This window comes from Centropristis striata, chromosome 18 (assembly GCF_030273125.1).
Source record: "Centropristis striata isolate RG_2023a ecotype Rhode Island chromosome 18, C.striata_1.0, whole genome shotgun sequence".
In the NCBI taxonomy this organism is placed as follows: Eukaryota; Metazoa; Chordata; class Actinopteri; order Perciformes; family Serranidae; genus Centropristis; species Centropristis striata.
The window spans coordinates 27,994,155-28,014,706 of NC_081534.1; the positions used below are offsets into that span (position 1 = coordinate 27,994,155).

General features: G+C 36.1%; 1 protein-coding gene across 1 annotated transcript in view; it reads left to right on the top strand.

Annotated features, from left to right (window-relative positions):
- man1a1 (mannosidase, alpha, class 1A, member 1) overlaps positions 1-20,552 on the top strand; it is a 240,702-nt gene that overhangs the window by 203,085 nt on the left and 17,065 nt on the right. The window contains exons 8-11 of the mRNA XM_059356154.1: positions 8,530-8,645; positions 14,114-14,333; positions 15,384-15,556; positions 18,173-18,288. Of these exons, the coding sequence (XP_059212137.1) occupies positions 8,530-8,645; positions 14,114-14,333; positions 15,384-15,556; positions 18,173-18,288 (625 nt within the window). The remainder of the gene's footprint in view (positions 1-8,529; positions 8,646-14,113; positions 14,334-15,383; positions 15,557-18,172; positions 18,289-20,552) is intronic.

Consider the following 20,552-nt stretch of genomic DNA (forward strand, 5'->3'; position numbering starts at 1 on the left):
GAAATTCATAAAGTATTTGAGAGCTTATACCTAAATGTGGCTTTAATGAGAAGTTGAGTTTATTTGTCCAAACCTTCAATAAAGTTGTTGTTTTTTTTGTTTTGTTTTTTAAATCAACTTGTTGCATTGCGACACTCCCACATGTATTCTGATGCATTTCATTGGCCAAGAGACTGAAAATAGGTGTAAAAAACTACAAATACTACAAATACTACAAAACTACGTATCCACTTTCCCAGCTTTTATGGTAGAATAACGCAACGTTGCCCCCGGTTTTAATGGTAGAAATGTGGTAATGCTTTCTCGCCTTAAATGGGTTAATGTGGACTGGCAGTAAAAAAAAGGTTTATTTTCTCCTGTTTTTTGGTCTTTTACTGGTTAAAGAGCGAGTAAACATGAACATTACCTCTCACTGTTCTGGACATCTTGTAGGTTTCTGCAGACACAAATGAAAGGCTTACTCACTGTTTCGTACAGAAGAAAAGAGATCAAACACAGAGGGAAAAGATGTGAAAATTCTGTATAATTAAAATAAAAAGTCACAGGCTGAAATCTTGGGGTTAATAGTAACCTGGACTTTGAGACTGATATCAGAAACATTAATAAAATTTGCATTTATCACTTGAAGAATGTCACCGAGGTCCGACCTTTTCTTCCCGGAGATGACGCCGAAACACTAATGCATGCAAATTACCACTTGTCGGGATTACTGCAATGCACTTTATGCTGCTCTTTTAAAGAAAACTGTTTCACACCTGTAATTTGCACCGACAATAACCTGGAATGCAAAATATCCTTCTGATATTACGATCACCTCACTCGGAATCACTCAGATTTTAGAATTTATGAGTGATGAACTTACTTCTAAGTATTGTACGATAATTATCTCCTGTCACAGTTATGCAGTAGAGCTCCTTAATAACAATGAATGAATATCGGCTTGTTTTTCTTTGTCTTCTCTCATAAATAATTTGATTTATTTTGGATTATAATGGAAATCTCTCCGTCCGTCCGTCTTTGCAATTTGAATGTGAAAAAAGTTAATATTTTATTATGAATGAATCCGTCTGATTATTTTCTTGAGTAATCGATTAATTAACTATATAAAATATCAGAAAATTGTCAAAAAAAATTCTATCTGCTGTCCAAAACCCAGAGATGTTCAGAAAAGTTACTTTCACAGTTAGTCAATTATCATAAGATTTTTTTTTTTTTTTTTTTTTTTTTGTCCATCCATCAATCAATCAATCAGTCGACTGATTGCTCCGACTTTATTTCAGAGCAACAGTTATGCAAAAACTATGATAATTTTTTTATTATTTATAGTCCAATTTTTTCTTTGAACTTTTTCTTATCCCTCTCGTTCTATATTTCATCATTCTATTGTTTTTATTTAATTGATTTGGTATAAAAAGTGCTTTTTTAATAACTAACATAACTAACTTTAAATCTAAAATATGAACATTTGTTAAAATTGTAGTAAAAAGGTAGTATTTCTTCTTAAAATGCTTTTAGATATTGATGTAATGTATGATTTTAAAAAAACTGACCCTACAGTTTTTAATTGAATGCATAACAAGATTAATTTAGATAGATTAGATTTGACTTTATTAATCCCACAGCGGGGAAATTTCTTTGTTACAGCCGACCACAACATTTTCACACAAAATTATTTCCCTTTTAAGATAAAGATTAAACATAAACAATCTAAGAAAAAGACATTTAACAATATACTATATACCAGGGGTTTCAAACTCAAATACACAGTGGGCCAAAACTTTAAAACTTGGACAAAGTCGCGGGCCAACATTGATATTTATTGAAAAAATTGACCTGAACAAGTTCAAACGAAATGGAACAAGCAAAGCTTGATATAACTTAATATAGCAAACATGCAAAATCGAATATCAAATAAAACAAACAAACACATCAATGGCATTCATTTCTTAAATAAAATTTTAAGAAAAATCGTATGTCCCTTTATTTTATATGCGGCCTTCTTTAAATTTAAATTTAACAGTAATCTTTTTCCACAGGCTAAAAATAAATGTAAGAATAAAATAACAATAATAAACCAAATGACTAATAATAATATCCTTCAATGCATGTGCAACCATTCAAGCCCATGCCTTGGACTATTGCAAGAAAAAGTGCATAAAGACAACTTTAATTGTTGCTCAGTTTGCTACACACTGATCTACTGTGTTCAAGCCAAAACACCAGCAGAGCATTCTGGGATTCGTAGTATTATTTGTGCTGTATAATACCGGCAGGCCAGCTCTGGTTGTCATTTGGTATTTACTCGCGGGCCAAATATAATTATACTGCGGGCCAAATTTGGCCCACGGGCCAGAGTTTGACACCTCTGCTATATACTATATACAACTTAGTGCAAATTAAGTGAAGAATGTGCAGAGTGCAAATTATATGAAAAAATGTGCAGAAAAGAAAGAAAGAAAACGGATGTAATGATTTATTTGATATTGTTCTAGCAGTGGTGCTGAACGACTCGTGTTTCCTCTTTACTTCCTTTTCTCTCTCATCGTCTCTTTCCATCTGAACCTTGTTGACTCTTTTTACATTCCCGCAACCCTCTATTTCACCTGTGTCCCTATCACGTATTTTCATACTCTCACCTTCACATCACCTGTCTGCCTACCTGACAGGTTGTGGTAAAAGTGTGTTATTTTAAATTGATTATCAGTCTCTTCAAAGGGTGTAGCTGAACAGGTGATGGTGATAATGATAGAGACGTGAGGAAGAGGAGAGAATGTGGATGTTTAGGAGGAAATGAGAAGAACAGAAAGATACAGATATGAAAGAGAAGATGCCACTTATCATATATCGGAAAAAAACTGCCAGATATGGATAGAAAGTGACACTGTCAAGAGGCAGGAGAAGGACTGGATATCAAAATCAATTTTTCAGCCCATTTTTAAAGCAGCTTTAAGTCATTTTTGACCACTAGAGAGCAGAAATTCAGCTTCAGAAGAAACTCAAAGTGACAAGCCTCAATGTAGCTTCTATGTCAAATTATCAGGTTCTTAAAGGAACAGCTGTGTGACCTTTTTGAAAAATACACTCATTTGCTTTTTGCACAGAATTAGGTGACATGATGGACACAACATTTTCTGTCTCTGTGGTAAATATGAAGCTATAACCAGGAGACAAGTAGCACTGATTACAGAAAGTCAAAGCTCCCAGATAAGAAATAGTTCAGCACATACCCCCCCAATAACTATTGTTTTTACGTTTTTAAACAACAAAATATTGACCGTAGTTAAAGTACACCTACTATTTCTAAGTGCATTTTACTTTTTTAGGCATGCATTTGTTTTGACTACAATAGTTCTGATCAAAAACTAGTTGACAACTTTGCTAACACAACATCAAGTGCAACAACACAAGACATAGCAAGCCTATATTCTTTAGCTTCTATATCAAATGTTCAAGTTCTTAAAGGAACAGCTGTGCTTTTTGAAAAAAATACACTTATTTGCTTTTTGCACAGTAAGATGAAATGGACGCAACTTTGTCCGTGTGGTAAATATGAAGCTATAACCAGGAGACAAGTAGCACTGATTACAGAAAGTCACTGCTCCCAGATAGGATAATAGTTCAGCACATAAACCCCCAATAACTATTGTTTTTACATTTTTAAACAACAAAATATTGACCGTACAGTTAAAGCACACCTACTGTTTCTAAGTGCATTTCACTTTTTTAGGCTTGCATTTGTTTTGACTACAATAGTTCTGATCAAAAACTAGTTGACAACTTTGCTAACACAGCTGAACATCAAGTGCAACAACACAAGACATAGCAAGTCAGCTAATATTACTTACTGTTATAACAACAAGAAGTCCAACTTGGTGTCTGTCTGCAGTCTTTTATTTAACAAATCTCTCTAAAAGTCTGTCTGAGATTTGCTCTCGTCTGGCGGCCTCTTGCTCGGTCACTATCTCCTTTTCTCAAGCACCGGTTCAGGCTTACTTCTGGTGACACAACCCTGCCGCAACACCAACTGATTTGTTGTTAATGCAGCTTAACTCGGCAAGAAAACAAATAAGCATGTAAAAAAAAAAGTAAAATTAGTCCTTTTAATATTTGGACAAACTAACATGCAAGTAATATTTCTGATCACCTGTCAAATAAAAGTTCATTTTGCAGTACCTTTAGTGGGCTTTTCCCCTCAAATAGTGCCAGGAATAATGGAGCCCCAGGACCTAAACACAAAAAGAGGAACATCAGTAAAATGATCCTTTGGCCTGCTGTGTTCTCATTACTGCCACCTACCAAGAACTGCAGAGATTAGGCAAATTAGACCAAAAAACAGATTAAAAAACTGACTTTGTTTGAAACAGTATTTTGCATACAAAATAGTCCAGAACGTCATGTTCTTTGTAATTTAGTGTTGTGAGACTGTGGTGTTTGAATCAATAGGAGATAAGGGACCATGCAGAGGTGGAAAAGGAAATTGAAAATCATCAGAAAAGCTGAGCAGAGTCTCCAAAGTTGTTAGGATCTGCTGAGACTTCCAGCTTGCGTGCATTTTGAAATGGATTAAACTTAATAAGTTTTCATGCTTAATATGCTTAAGTACTCATGTCACGTTGTAAAGGTGTCGTGTTTGTTCAGGCCAATCACTGATCTGCATTAAATCAGGTCATACTTCTCTTGATTTTCACAAGAAAGTTGTGCCGTTAAATTAGAAACCTTTGATCCAGTTTTCTAAACCCACTAGAAGCTTCAGATATTATTAGAGTTCTGTCTGGCATTGTTTTCGACACCCAGCTCTTGATTGGAGAGCTGTTAGTATCTGTGATGGTTAAATATGGACCTGCACCTCTGGTCTACTTGCTTTTATTATCTGATGCATAAAAAGATTAAATAAAGCTACTGAAAGCACATCCACAGTTATAATTGTTGGCATTTAGCTGACACTCTTAACCAGAGCCACTGGCTGTGTTTTCATCCAAGTATTTTATGCAAATGATGACATATTCAATTAAGAATACTGAATAGAAAACAGCAAGTTTCAACAGAAAAATAAAACCCTAGTCAGAGAAGGGCTTTTCATCTAAAAAGAAATTACGCAATAGTGATGGGAATGCATTTGTTAAATAAATTATGACCGAGGGATGTTTGCAGCCTGATGTGTCTAAAAAATATTTTTCCACCACAGCGACAGAAATGCTTACCCTGTGCACTGTTCTTACATATAATACCTTTTTTCACTTTTATCCGAACAGCTGTTATGTTGCCACGTAAAGGATCTGCTGAGTCATAGTTTCCACCCTCTCTCTGCTTCAAAATATGTATTCGAAATGTGTTTATACATGCATTTTTAATTAGTTTCCATGACTTTTAGGATCAGACGACTCTATTTTTAGGCAACAATACATAGATTTTTTTTTTCGTGATGTAGCGCATCTTCAGTTGCATGGGAAAATCATGGTTGACTGAAATTTAACCTGCTCTTCTTCTGATGCAAGCATTTATTATATTAAGTTATTTGCAATAGAAGTGCCACTTATTTACACGATGCTACAAACACCAGCAGTGTGACAAGGTGCTGAGCATCTATTCTGCATGGAGCAATGCAAGTTTGGTGTTTATTTGTGGTCACAGAGAGCATGAAAAGTGTTCTACTTTTGGTGAAATGTTGCTGCTGCTGGTGTTCGTCACTGACACCCAGCCGTTCAATCACAGTGGACAACGGCTTGGACAAATGTCGCTAAGAACACAACAACAATGGAGGAGAAATGAATACTGCTGGCCACAAAAACCAGCAGCAGGTCTGAAAAGGCACTTTGCCTCCAGCTCCCAGATGGGTGTTTTCAGACGAGCGCCCGGTGTTTTCTACTGGGGAAAAAATGCTTTGAAGGATACAAAGCCTTATTAAAGTAACACCAGCAATTGTCCGGCCATTGAGAATTTGGTTGGACGAGAGCATATCGACCAACAGAGTGGACAACTTTGCAAACAAAACCAAACATCATCCTAATGCAACAACACACAACATAGCAAGCCGGCTAATTTGTCCGGCAGCCTCACTTTTTTTCTCTTCACATTTTCCTTTGGGTCTGCCAAAATGTCTTTAGAAGCTGCTGATTTGGGACCAGTTGCCAGCTCACCTGGCTCCAGTTCTTTGCAGGACAGGAGCATCACTCCTGATTCAGCTAGAATTAGCAGCCGTTAGCAGTTTGCACTCCCATAACAAATGGCATTTTTCTGCAGATTTGCTGCCTTTTTCTTCTTAATGTGATAGAAAACGGAACATTTTGAGGTTTCATCGTCTGTAGTCCCGCTGTTTTATTCTTTTGTTCTGCTAAAGTAACCATTTATACACTGTTTGTTGTTAAAAAATACTGCAAATGCAAGAGCTTGTGGCTCACTACTGTCTTACCTCCTTTGGCAATAGATAGCAACTTAACAGACATTTATGAAAATCTCCAAGATTATTATCAATAGGAATTGTGACTTTTAATATAAAAATGTCACATTAAATACTCATATAAATGATCACGTTATGCCTCCAATTGATTAATTGGTATGAAACTAACTAAGTAATGTTGCTTTAGCGTGTGTCATCTCTCTGGCTCGAGCGGTACACTGTAAAAAATAATTTGTTTAATTTACGGTAAAATACCAGCAGCTTTGGTTGCCAGAACTTCACCGTAAAAAATACAGTGAGTGGGTTTACTACTGTAAATTTAAATGTAAATATCAGCAAAAACTGTCATTTAGACTGAATATTACCGTTATTTTTAGGGTAATTGTGTCATCATGTTAGGTCTCCATTAATTTTAAATTTAAATTTTATATTTTTACAGCGTGTTTCCTACAGTCTATGACAGTAGGCCTACAAGTTAAAGTTTTGTGCTATTCTTTGATTTACCGTAATTAAAAGTGTCTCCTATGGTGATATGCAAGTTTTAATTTTACGCCCTATTTCTGATGTAATTTGACAATGTTTTGTTGTAATTTCTACAAACATTTTTTACAGTGTACTCTTGTCTCTGATTTTAATATTGAACTCACAGGAGGGCAGGTACTCTTATCGGCTCAAAACCAGCCCCGTCCTCAGCACCTGCCTCCTTTCTATTCACTTCAAGATGATCACAGCTGACATTTAATCTGTGCACTCCACAAACAGGGCCGGACTCTGTTAATGACACATGCATATGAATGAGCCTTCACAGCTCGGCCAGCTGGAGGCTCACCTACGATAACAACCCCCACACACACACCATACTGTAGTATATCACAGACTGTAGGTGTGCTCTCCTTATATTACACACACATATCCCACCCGGTGTCATGTGAGGATGATCTGTGGACGGTCTGACAGATGTAATCTAAACCAGTGATTCCCAAACCGGGGGGGCCCGAAGATCCACGGGGGGTCGCAAAGCCCTTTTGATTTTAAGGGGTGTAATAAATCTAATGGGTTAAATATATACATCTATCACTATAAATTTGAAGAAAAAAAGCCAATCTACAAACTAACAACACATGGCAAGGCTTCATGCAAGTTTGAATATCTGCGTTTTTCAAAAAGTAAGTAATTTAGCATATAAGTCAGGGATGGGCAACTTAAATGCTAGAGGGGGCCACAATTTTTCATGGACACTACCACAGGGCCACATATAGGACCGTGCACGTAACCAGATATGATGAAACTGCAATTTTAAATATGTTTACAGTGCAGTAACTTAACATATTTCATTCTGAAATGCATGTATAACAGTATAAAAAGGAATACAAAAGGTTTGAAGCAAATAAAAAATAATCACTTACTGTGATTTCTTTTCTTTTCAGTGCAACAACAGCAGACCAACATTCATTGCAAGAAGTAATTTTGTGCATTTTTACACTGCACTTTTAAGATTTCATGCTCAAATGCATGTAGTTTCAACATCACTTCAAGTGAGGGTCCAGTTGCCCACCCCTGATATAAGTGTAAATTTGACTACTCAAAACCGAAAGTCCACACAAACTTGGGGTCCCGTGAAAGCAGACACTACGCTGATTACAAAGATATGTGTCACATCACTGTGAAAACTCAGAGAGCTAGGTGGTAAAATTGTGGGTCCCTCAAGAAAAAAGTTGGGAATCACTGATCTAAACCAACATACATGTAGGAGGCCTGTGTGTAAATGGTAAATGGACCTGCACTTATATAGCGATTTTCTAGTCACTTTTGCGTCCACTCAAAGCGCTTTACACTACAGACTGCACTCATTCACCCTTTCACACACACATTCATACTGGTGGCAGAGGCTACCATAAACGGTGCCACCTGCCACCATTGGGAATTCATTCACACACCGATGAACGCAGCATCAGGAGCAATTTGGGGTTCAGTATCTTGCTCAAGGATACTTTGACATGTAGGCTGCAATGGTCAGGGATCGAACCACCGACCCTTCAGTTGGGGGCCAAGCAAATCTACCAACTGAGCCACAGCCGTGTGTGTGTATGTGTGTGTGTGTGTTGTAATGTTTGTTTATCTGTGTGTTGCAGATCACGTGTCTGTGGGAGGCCTTGGTGACAGTTTTTATGAGTACCTGCTCAAGGCCTGGCTAATGTCTGACAAGACTGACGAGGAGGGCAAGAAGATGTACTATGATGCCCTGCAGGTAATGTACACACACATACGCACACACTCATACACACACACCAGAAACCTCTTCAGTAGTCGACTTTGACTCTTCAAAAATGAAACGGGGGCAGAATTATTATTCTTTGTTTCAGTCATAATCCACCTGTTTTTATGCACATATTAAATTTTTGCATATAAAAACCGTATAAAAGTTTTCCCTTTTGACTGAAGTAGAGAAGCTGGTGTATTGATTCAAGGAAAAGTCAAATGGAAACTTAGCGTCCACTGAAGCTTTGGCTCCACCGAAGAGGTGATAAAATATCTGCAGATTTAATGTTTTCTAATCGCTCCACACAGATCTGATGTAACCTTACTTATATTAATGCATGAGTCAAGCAGAAATGTCATATTTTCATTGAGTTTTCTACATCGTTTTTACTGTTTGTGGTTCGACTGGCGCTCGTTTTATTACGTCATCTTGTTGTCTCTCATCAGAGTTACTTCGTATCGTAATTAAACATGTAAATCTCCATGTACATAGATTAAATTTCACATGTAGATTGTTAAATATGTATAAATCAATTATACCTTCACTGGTGGTGGCGGTCTTATTGGAAATGACCGTGAAAACACCAGAAAGTGCGCCATTGCAGATGTGTCCAATTTGGGATAGAGTCTCTATAGTAATATAAAATATGGTTTGAAGGTTTGATATCGTTTCTCTTAGTGCCGATCGACTGTGAATTTTAGAAACACATTTTCTTCGTGGCTTCGTCTCGTGACAGCTGTATTTGTACAAACGAAGCAGAAACCATCACCTGTCACCTGTCTGCAGGTCCCTAAACGCACCATCTGTGAATGGTGTGTGAATCTCTACAGGCTTTAATTTCCAATCTGTTGCTCTTCTTCCACTCAGAGCTGTGGTCTGTTGCGTGGCTGAAAGTGATGTAACATTGCTCAGTATTTCAATTTCAACATCAACGCTGATGTGCAAACACAAGGAAACTGTGTTGTGCAGCCAGTGACCTCGAACTGGAAGATGTTCTCTCTGAACGGTCAAAAACAGGGTTTGAACATGTTGTTTACAGATGGGGAGCTGCATGGGTTTTCTCCACAGGGTCTTGCATCCCTCACACAACCTCTGAGTCATAATAAATGGCTGCTTCATAACAATGGACAAAAAACATGGGGTCAGCTTTAAAGATTGAAAAGAGCTCTTGTTGTATTTATTTCCCCCTGCGGTGAGATATTACAATAAACTAGTCATCTAAATAACCTTTCAGCTGTTGCTCATGAGATAATAAAAGCAATAATTCAAACGATGACCACGTTATTACCATAAATATTTTCCTGCCCGGCTGAGATTGTAATTGGTGTTTGGCTAAATTAAGCTCCTTTTGACTAATGTGGACTTTTATTTTGCTTTCAGTGTCAGTTTTGTGATTAAGTCTTTCCACTATCTATGACTTCAACCAGCTCCGTGCCAAAATGTGCCAAATATTTAGTTTCGGCTTTAATCCTTCGCAGCCAGATGCTGAGTTTGAGCAGATGGGAAGACGGAGAGAAACACACTTTCATATAAGGAGACAAAAGAAGGGGAGCAGATGAATCTGCACCCTCCGAAAGTGAATAGAGAGAACGTACACACACGCCGACAGCTTCACTCTGTTTAAACAAATTGTCAAGTTAAGTTGTGGTGACAAGCGACGGGTCTCAGCTGGAGAGAGCCGACCCTCCGATTGTTTTGCTGTAGCACACGAGGGAGCAAATATATTACATGGCCACTAAAATGCAGAATTAACCAAGCAGGGATACTTTACCCATAATCCCCTCCCGATCTTCGAGGATTATAGGCGTTCTTGATTTATTTGCCAAGAGGAGGCCTGGGAGCAGAGAGAGGAGCAACAGGGTGATTATCTGAGTAACAGCAGGGAAATGATATCATAACCTGCACTGGTTCTTTGCAATCTGTTCTGTGTTAAAGGGTCAGTGCACTCAAATTACATCTCTTACTTTGAGCGCCACACATCCCTCCAGATTCATCTTTTCTTTATAGCAATCATAACATGGTTACCTGTAATAATCCTTACTGTGAGCAGGTTCACAGGATGTGGGTTTTATAGAGATGTTTGCACACTAGGAGCAAATTGTGCAGGAGGAAAAACATGACCCATGAAACACGACATGAGCCGTGTTTCCTTTAGGGGGAAGAGTAGCCGCTGGGAAAGTCTCAGGCTTTCCGATTTACGAGGCTCCGGAGGTGACGTATGGTTTTCGATCGTCGCGTAATCAATTAGCGACAGTTTCGACCGTGATCACATACAGGACGGATTAAACACGGGAGACGCAACTGTGGCCGCCGTCGCTAACTGTGCACAATGTCCGCCACTGATGATAAACAAACCAGCATGGCTAATTATGCACAGCATCTCCGCTGATCATAAACATAATGATCGTGAATTAACCGGCATCTTTACCTGTGCACAGAGTGTCCGGTGCTTGTTGTAAACAAACAGAGATCGCTAAGTGAACACTTCCTGCAGCAGCAGCACATACACACTGTACTGCTACAGAGCTAACTGTTAGCCTGTTAGCAATTTGCAGACTCAGCTCTGCAGCTGTCTAAGAAACATTCAAAGTCTAACTTTGCAGCGTTATTTGGACAACTTCACAACGCACATAGTGCCTATAGATTCCTTAAATCTTCTGTAGTTTCTTATGATATTAGTATCTATATAATATCGGCACGCAACATATCGTAATACTACACTGTATCTAATCTTTCCCTCACATCTACAAGAAATGTGCAAGCTGTTTTTGTTTTTGGACAGACTTTTTAGCTTTAAAAATAAAAGTGCCAGTTAGCTTTGCTGTACTGGCAGATATCTCAGAATCATGGCCACATCCACACTCATACGTTTTCACTTTAAACTGCATAACATCTGCGCTCTAACCTCTAAAACAAAGACTTTTAAAAACACTGCTAACCCTATTTTTACCCTGAAAACTCAAGGATTGCATTATAGACTGAATTGATAATAACACTACAATGAAGACATCAACTTTCCCTTCTTGTTTGGGTCTTATCAGTCACATCATGTCCTTCCCACACTGGTCACACCCCTGTCATGTGACCCCTTTCAAGTCCACAACAATCTATGTTTTTCATGTAACCTGAACTACCTTCAGTAACAGTTCCACCCTGTTGTCTAGTGTCTAAGTATAGAAATCTCTCTTTAAAATATGGAAGTGACTGCTCCGTATATTTAGCCATGAATTAAAAATGTGTCAGGTGCTTTTGGAAAAACAGGGAAGAAGGCAGAACAAACAGGAAGGTAATCAAGGCGTAAAAATACAAACGAGGACGGAATATTAAATATTTAAATGTCTTTTTATTCTAGGGGGCCACATCCTTATAAAGCCAGTGTGTCCTCCACAAAGTTTTCATCAGGGCGTTAAAACCAAATCTGTCATCTTCATTTTTGCTCTGTATTTTTAGTATGTTAGTATTGACAGAGATTATTTCTGAAATGGTGGAAAAAGCTTGAGGACATGTTGTGTAAACAGTAGTCAGGTCAAGAGATAAAATTAGTTTAATTGTATTTTTAAAGCAACAACAGCTTAGTGTTAGCCTTGCCTTGTAGAATGGGGGGGAAAGGGCCATTATTTTACATATTATACAGTCATGGAAAAATTATTAGCCATAGCATACCATAGTTTTCTTCAATTTCTTGTTCATTTTAATGCCTGGTATAACTAAAGGTACATTTGTTTGGACAAATAAAATTATAACAGCAAAAAATAGCTGATAAGAGTTTAATTTAAGAGCTGATATCTAGATATTTTCCATGGTTTTATTGATAATGATTTTGGTTATAATCAAGAAAACCATGGAAAATGGCTAGTTATCAGTTCTTAAATTAAACTCTTACTAGTGCAGTGCCCTTAGGAAGTATGTATTGGTATAGTGGGAGATTAAGTAGATTTTTCAATTCTGGCCAAATGAGGTTGTGTGTGAAAGTTGGATGTACAATGAGGTGTAATACTCTTATTGCGTAGTGTTAATATACAAAGTATATATTTGGTAATACATGGATGTACATTGAGATATAAAGAGACACAGAAATAGTTATTTTAAGAAACATGCAGCACAAACAGATGGATGTGAATAATGTGAGTAAGGGTTATTAAGTGTGTTATAGAGTGTGTAGATTGATTGATAACTATTGTGTTTCATATATTGTTGCTATGCAGACCACTACAACGTCTGCAACTCCATAAAACACTTACTTTTCATAAGGTACCACACCATCCAGCACATACACATTGAACATTGATATTCGCTGAAAACTTTTTGAATATTATTGGGAAAATTGAACCTTGTAGCGCACTTTAAAACTCCTAAAGATAGGTAGGCTAAATAGACTTACAGACGAGATGAGTCAGGGTGGAAATCCAGAGTGAATTGTGTTACTGACCAGGTGTAGGCCTATCACACAATGGGGCAGAGCTCCCCTAAAAGGCGTCCCATCGGAAACAGTGCAATGCTGCAACATGTCCTACGTAACAAGGTTATAATAGTTTTTGATTTTTCATTAGTTTTAGTTTTAATTTCGTTGTCAATTTTTGTTTTCATATTCAGTTAGTTTTAATTCGTTTTTTAGAGTGAGTTTGCTAGTTTTAATTCGTTTTTATTTTTTGAAAAATGTTCAGTTTTAGTTTAGTTTTTATTAGTTTTAGTGTTAGTTTTAGTTTTTTGTAATGGGGTATTTGTTGGGTGCGAGATTCAATGAGGTCACAATAAATGTTTCCTTTATTTCCTTTGTCTGATCCATCTCAGCCCCAATAAGTTTATTAAGTCATAAAACCAGATGGATGAAATAGATTTCATATAAACCAAAAAGGTTTACGTATGAAAAAAGTTGACAAAGACGAAAACTAAGGACATTTTCACTATAATTTTAGTTACTTTTAGTTAGTTTTGTAACCACAAAATACAGTTACAGTTAGTTATCGTTTTTTCAAAAACTCTAGTTTTTATTTTTATTTTGTTAGTTTTCGTTAACTATAATAACCTTGCTACGTAAATAATGATATTTTGAAAAATGAACTCAAAAATCGAGGATGCACACCTTCGTGGCATGCACACCACATACGAGATCTGAGGTCAGTCTGACGAACGGTCAGCGAGATATGCCCTGGACAAACACACACACACACACACACACAGACGCTTCTTGCTTTTATAGATAGATGAGCTATTTTGGTTTTTATCATAATATTTGTCCAAACAAATGTACCTTTAGTTGTACCAGGCATTAAAATGAACCAGGAAGCAAGGAGAAAACAAGGGTGGTCTAATCATTTTTTCCATATCTGTATGTACTGTTTGCTTCAATAGAAACCTTTGTTCACTAAAAAACATGCATCTTTAAAGCTACACTTTGAGGATAATCCCAGGTTATGTGACTGATGTTTGACCCGTCGTCACTCGTCGTCTTCCAGGCGATAGAAACCAACCTGATGAGGAAGTCGAGCGGCGGGCTGACCTACATAGCTGAGTGGAAGGGGGGGCTGCTGGAGCACAAGATGGGTCACCTGACCTGTTTCGCAGGTGGCATGATGGCTCTGGGTGCTGACGGGGCGCCTAGCGACAAGACGGGCCACCAGATGGAGCAGGCCGCCGAGATCGCCCGCACCTGTCACGAGTCTTACGCCAGAACAGGTGAATACAAACACACAGAAGACGATGAAACACTCCAATAATTCACATTAAACCTGTCACTCTGGCTTCAGTTTGGAAGACATTTTTGATTTAGTAGCAACTGATCGTTCACTTTGTCACCAGTTCATTGTTGTTTTACTGTTGTTTCTTGTTTTTCTCTTATTTTAAAAAGTCCTTTCTCACAAATTCTTATTCTTAGTTATCAGTAGGAACCAAATATTTTTATATATAACACTGGTATTATATAGTATAATTCCTCATTATTATTATTATATTTTATTTTATTTATTTTAGTCTGGGTTTTGAAAATGTACCGTATGAATAGCATTAATACATCTGCACATATTAGATTTTATTTACTTTTTTATTATTATTAAAAAATAATTATATATTATATTAAAAATATTATTTATTATTTATAAAATACACACATATATATATATTTTTTTTTTTCCCAATTTTCTGTCTCACCATTTATCTTACTATACTAGAGTTTGTGTTAACAATGTGCTAACTATATGACAAAAGATATGTATGTAAGTGAATTTCTATTTTATATATTTAAGATAATTTTTTATAATTTTTCATATGGCACATTTTTAAACATTATTAGTTATTTGGCTATATATCACAATGACAGCATTTTCTCCTCTAAAGACGTCCATCAAATTAGCGTTTTTTCAAAGAAAATTTGTCTTATTTAGGAGTCAATCAGAGTCATGTGCCTAATTTGTGGGAAATTTCAAGGTTATTTTTTATCTCCAAAAATTTTGATTTTGAATCCATCCTCTAGTCACATTATCAGACTCCGTGTTTTACAGTCAACTCTAGAGAAATATCACCACTTGCAGTTGAATAAGATATAATTTTGACCTCAAATCAACAGATACATTATGTAAACATATGGTTTAATGTAAATAATTTGAACAATAAAGAGACAAAATGAGTCACAATTCAATGCACCTGCACACAAATAGCAATATGTTTTGTTTACTTTAGCAAATATTATAAGTCTGCTGCTTAATGTGAACAATATTTCCTCCTCTGCAGCTTTGAAGCTGGGTCCGGAGGCGTTCCGTTTCGACGGCGGGGTCGAGGCCATCGCAACGCGCCAGAACGAGAAATACTTCATCCTGCGTCCCGAAGTCATAGAGACGTACATGTACATGTGGAGGTTCACCCACGACCCCAAATACAGGGAGTGGGGCTGGGAGGCTGTACAGGTACATGTCGTCATATTGTGATTAGAAAATGTGGACAAAAGAGTTTTTATTTCACTGAGGTAAAAAAGATAGTTTGTGTAGGGCTGGGCGATATGGACCAAACAACCTGGTCTCACAGAAATCCGTGAAATAGCCACGGATTTCGCTTAACTCAAAATCCGTGGAATAGCCACGGAATCGTTCAAATTTCCGTGAAACTGACACGGATTTCGCTACAATGCAAGTTAATGACAGTCATATTTTTCTGGTGAGATCTTCACCACAAAGTGATTATGTACATTCACTGAGTGAAGATTTAGAAACTAAAACATATATTTCTCGCTAGAAATGTGATCAAAATCCATTTTTATGCAGAAACTAAGTCAAAATATTGATTTTTCACTAAAAATGAGAGAACTGTCCGCCATGTTTTTTGTTCTGACCGCTGGGACCTTGAAAGTCACGTGACTTGGAACAAACCAATAGCCACGGGATATGACTGTCATTAACTTGCATTGTAGCGAAATCCGTGTCAGTTTCACGGAAATTTGAGCAATTCCGTGGCTATTCCACGGATTTTGAGTTAAGCGAAATCCATGGCTATTTCACGGATTTCTGTGAGACCAGGTTGGGACCAAATGTCATATCCTGATATATTTAGGCTGAATATCGATATATACGAAGCAAATGTTCAGTAAAAGTCAAAGACAAATATGACATGTCACAAGTAGTTTTATTAAAACTGTTTATTTAAGTGAACATAAATACTGTATAACAACAGGAGTACCTTTTATTGTTTTGTTTTTTAAATCAAAGCTCCATAACGTGCACATTTAAATAAAAAAAATATCTCAAATAAAAATAGCCACTGAAATAAAATAGGTCAATTTTTTCTGAAATCAATATATTTATATGAGAAAAGAATAATGAACATCACAAAATAACTAAATATGACAATCCCTAGTAAGGGCAGCATTTATACATATATAGGTACAACTAAAAAAAATAGAATATTGTGAAAAAGTTCAATATTTTTGTCAATAATTTCAGAAAGTGAAACTTCACAATATTCAAATTTTCTGAGACACTGAGTTTGGGGTTTCCATTATCTCTAAGCCAGAATCATCAAAATTACAAAAAAAAACAGGCTTAAAATATTTCACCCTACACGTAATGAATCTATCTATATAAGTTTCACTTCCTGAAATTATCACAATATTCTATTTTTTTAGTTGTACCTGTATAAATACTGCCCTTACCAGGGTTTGTCATATTTAGTTGTTCTGTAATGTTCGTTATTCTTTTCTCATATAAATATATTTATTTCAGAAAAAGATTGACCAATTTTATTTCAGTAGCTATTTTTATTTGAGATTTGAGAAAAAACAGTCTTGAAATATTTCACTCTACATTTAATGAATCTATATTATACGAGTTTCACTTTCTGAAATGATTGACAAAAAAATCTCAAACTTTTTCATGATATTCTAATTGTTTGAGATGTACCTGTGTATATAAAAAAAGAAAAAAATTTGAACTTTATTTTAGTGAACATAAATACTTACATAAATATGACAAACCCTAGTAAGGGCAGCATTTATACAGGTACATCTAAAAAAAATAATAATATTGTGAAAAAGTTCAATATTTTTGTCAATAATTTCAGAAAGTGAAACTTATATAGATTCATTACGTGTAGAGTGAAATATTTCACGCATGTTTTTTTTGTAAAACCTGTATATAAAGAAAGAAAAATATTTGAACTATATCGATAAATGCGATAAGGTCTAATTCAATATCACATTTAAACATACATCAATATATTTTTATAGCGATATATCACCCAGCCCTAATTTCAGCTTACATGCTTGTAATGCTTTTAAAAACAACACAAACCAGGAAGGAAGCTCACAGGAGGTCAATTTTTTTGATTTGTTTTTATATTTAGCAGATATCCGCTCGCAGGTTTAGTGATATTTAAAGAGTTTGATAGATGTTGCCAGTCACTGATGTCTGCGTCTCTTCCAAGGTTATTATAGTTAACGAAAACTAACAAAATAACGAAAACTAGATTTGAAAAAACATTTTCGTTAACTGAAATAAAAATAAAAACTAGATTTTTTTAAAAACGATAACTAACTGAAACTGTATTGCGTGGTTACAAAACTAACTAAAATTATAGTGGAAATGTCCTTAGTTTTCGTTTTTGTTAACTTTTTTCATTCATAATTCAGTGTTTCTATTTGAACATGCAACACATGGTGAATATGTTTACTGAGACTGGGATGTTTACACTAGAACCAAAATTCAAAACAGTTAATAACCTTATTGGGGCTGAGATGATAAACCAAAGGAAATAAAGGCAAAATTATTATGACCACTTTGAATCTCGCACCCAACACATAGCCCATTACAAAAAAAAAAACTAAACTAACACTAAAACTAATAAAAACTAAACTAAAACTAAGCATTTTCAAAAAATAAAAACTAAACTAAAACTATAAAACTCACTCTTAAAACTAACTAAAACTAACTGAATTTGAAAACAAAAATTCACAACGAAATTATAACTAAAACTAATGAAAAATCCAAAACTATTATAACCTTGGTCTCTTCCTGCTGTCTGTCTCCGTTCAGGCCTTGGAGCAGCACTGTAAAGTAGAAGGAGGCTACAGCGGCGTCAGAGACGTCTACGCCTCCTCTCCCAACCACGACGACGTGCAGCAGAGCTTCTACTTGGCCGAGACACTCAAGTAAGACACACAAACTGACACACACGCTCCTCAGCGTCTGTACTGGTATGATTGTGCTGTCATTGCACTTTATGGAGGGACAAGGGCCCCGCGTCCCCAAACTGACTGAGATGTCACACGCAAAATATGATGTTGTCACTCAGTCGGACTAAACTCCAGAGAGCTGCTGAGGTCACCAGCAGGGTTACAAACACACTGAGAGAAGGTTATCTTTGCACCGAAGCTGGTAATATTTCTGGTTAAAATTAATACATTTAACAGCGTTCGTACGGGTGCTTGAAATCCTTGAAAATGCTTGAATTTAAATGTATTTTCAAGGTTTGAAAAGTGCTTGATGTTGGATAAAGTGCTTGTAAATGCTTGAAATTCTTGCTTGAAATGAAGACCGTTCCTCCTAAAAGTGTAATACCATCACTGTTGGTATGGTTCAGTGAAATCTCCCCCTTTTAGTATGTAAGGACTCATCTAAAACATGCAGTTTACAACAGGTATAAGATACTGGAAAAGCTTGAAAATTTATCTTGAAAGTCCTTTAAAAATGCTTGAATTTGACCACTGCTGAAGTGTACGAAGCCTGAAGCTTTCTAAAAGTGGCATTCACCCCTATAGTTCAGTTCACTTGGTCTATAGAAACAATATACATCATGGCTTTTTAGCTTTGGTCTGTTTCTTGTTCAGACTGACAGATATGTAAATATTAGGTCATATACTGACGTGGAAGTCATTCATTGGGCAGCTTTGGTGATTGTTAAGAAGAAAATAGAGTCCTTCTCCTGCTCCCTCCTCTCTGTCTGATGTCCCTCTTCATTCAGCAACATGTACAACTACTAGTCATTCATTTCAATCATCCGGATTAGATTTTGATCCTGATGTTGTCATACAGGGTTCGTACGGGTGCTTGAAATCCTTGAAAATGCTTGAATTTAAATGTTGTATTTTCAAGGTGGATTTTTTTTGGATTTTGCTTGTAAATGCTTGAAATTCTTACTGTATTTCTCTTTCAATCTGACTATATCCATCTATAGACTATAGATAATCACATGATCAATGTAAAAATAATGAGTAGCCTATCTGAAATGAAGACCGTTCTGTTTTTTAAGGAAACCTTCGACACATTCGTTCAAGGATAAAAGGGAATTTTAAGATAAATAAAAAAATAATTTCTGTTTTTACTGTTACTTGCTATTATTGATCTTTTGGGTTAAATCTGAAGTTTTTCACCACTAGTGATATTTTATTTTGCAGCAGGTCACAGGTTCTACATGATACACTCTTGTGTCAGCTGCAGAGGACAGAACGTAGCATAAACATGCTTCATGAAGAAGCAGAAAAAGGTTGTAGGTCGGTGTGAACAATACAGGTTTCAAAACAAGTTTGTCCTCGAGGATACACAATATATTTTGGAGATAAACATTCAATGGTAAGAAAAACTCCTGATTGTTTATCGTGAATTTTCAATGCCACCCATTCAACAATGTTCCACGCCACAGAAACATTTGCTGCCAACCTTTGACATCTTCGGAGGCTGTTGTTAAAATGTTACATAGACGACTCAAATCACATATTGTAACTTTAAGCAGCTTGGACAGATTTGTATTTTATATGTTTTCGAGTAAAATCCAGCCGCACTTAACTGTCATGATTTCATAGCAATAATACAGTCATAGAAAAATGATTAGACCACCCTTGTTTTCTTCAATTTATTGTTCATTTTAATACCTGGTACAACTAAAACTACATCTCTTTGGACAAATGTAATGATAACAACAAAAATAGCTCATAAGAGTTTAATTTAAGAGCTGATAGCTAGACGTTTTCCATGGTTTTCTTGATGATGATTTTGGTTATTATAAAAAAAAATCATGGAAAATGTCTAGATATCGGCTCTTAAATTAAACTCTTATGAGCTATTTTTGTTGTTATCATTATATTTGTCCAAACAAATGTACCTTTAGTTGCACCAGGCATTAAAATGAACAAGAAACTGAAGGTCTAATAATTTTTCCATGACTATTTTTCACTGAGATTTTGTCCAGAAGACCAGAAAGTTGGAATAAAATATTTTTGACCTATTACTATGAAATTATGTGATCTATTCTTGATAGATAAAGTGTATATCTTATCTCAAAACCTTATTAATCAATCTCTTCCAAACATATCACAATGAAAATGAAACCACAATAATCAGAGGATTTTGTCTGAAAACAAAATATTCCAACTTCATGGGTGACCACTTTTAAAAATTGAATCAATGCATAAAAATG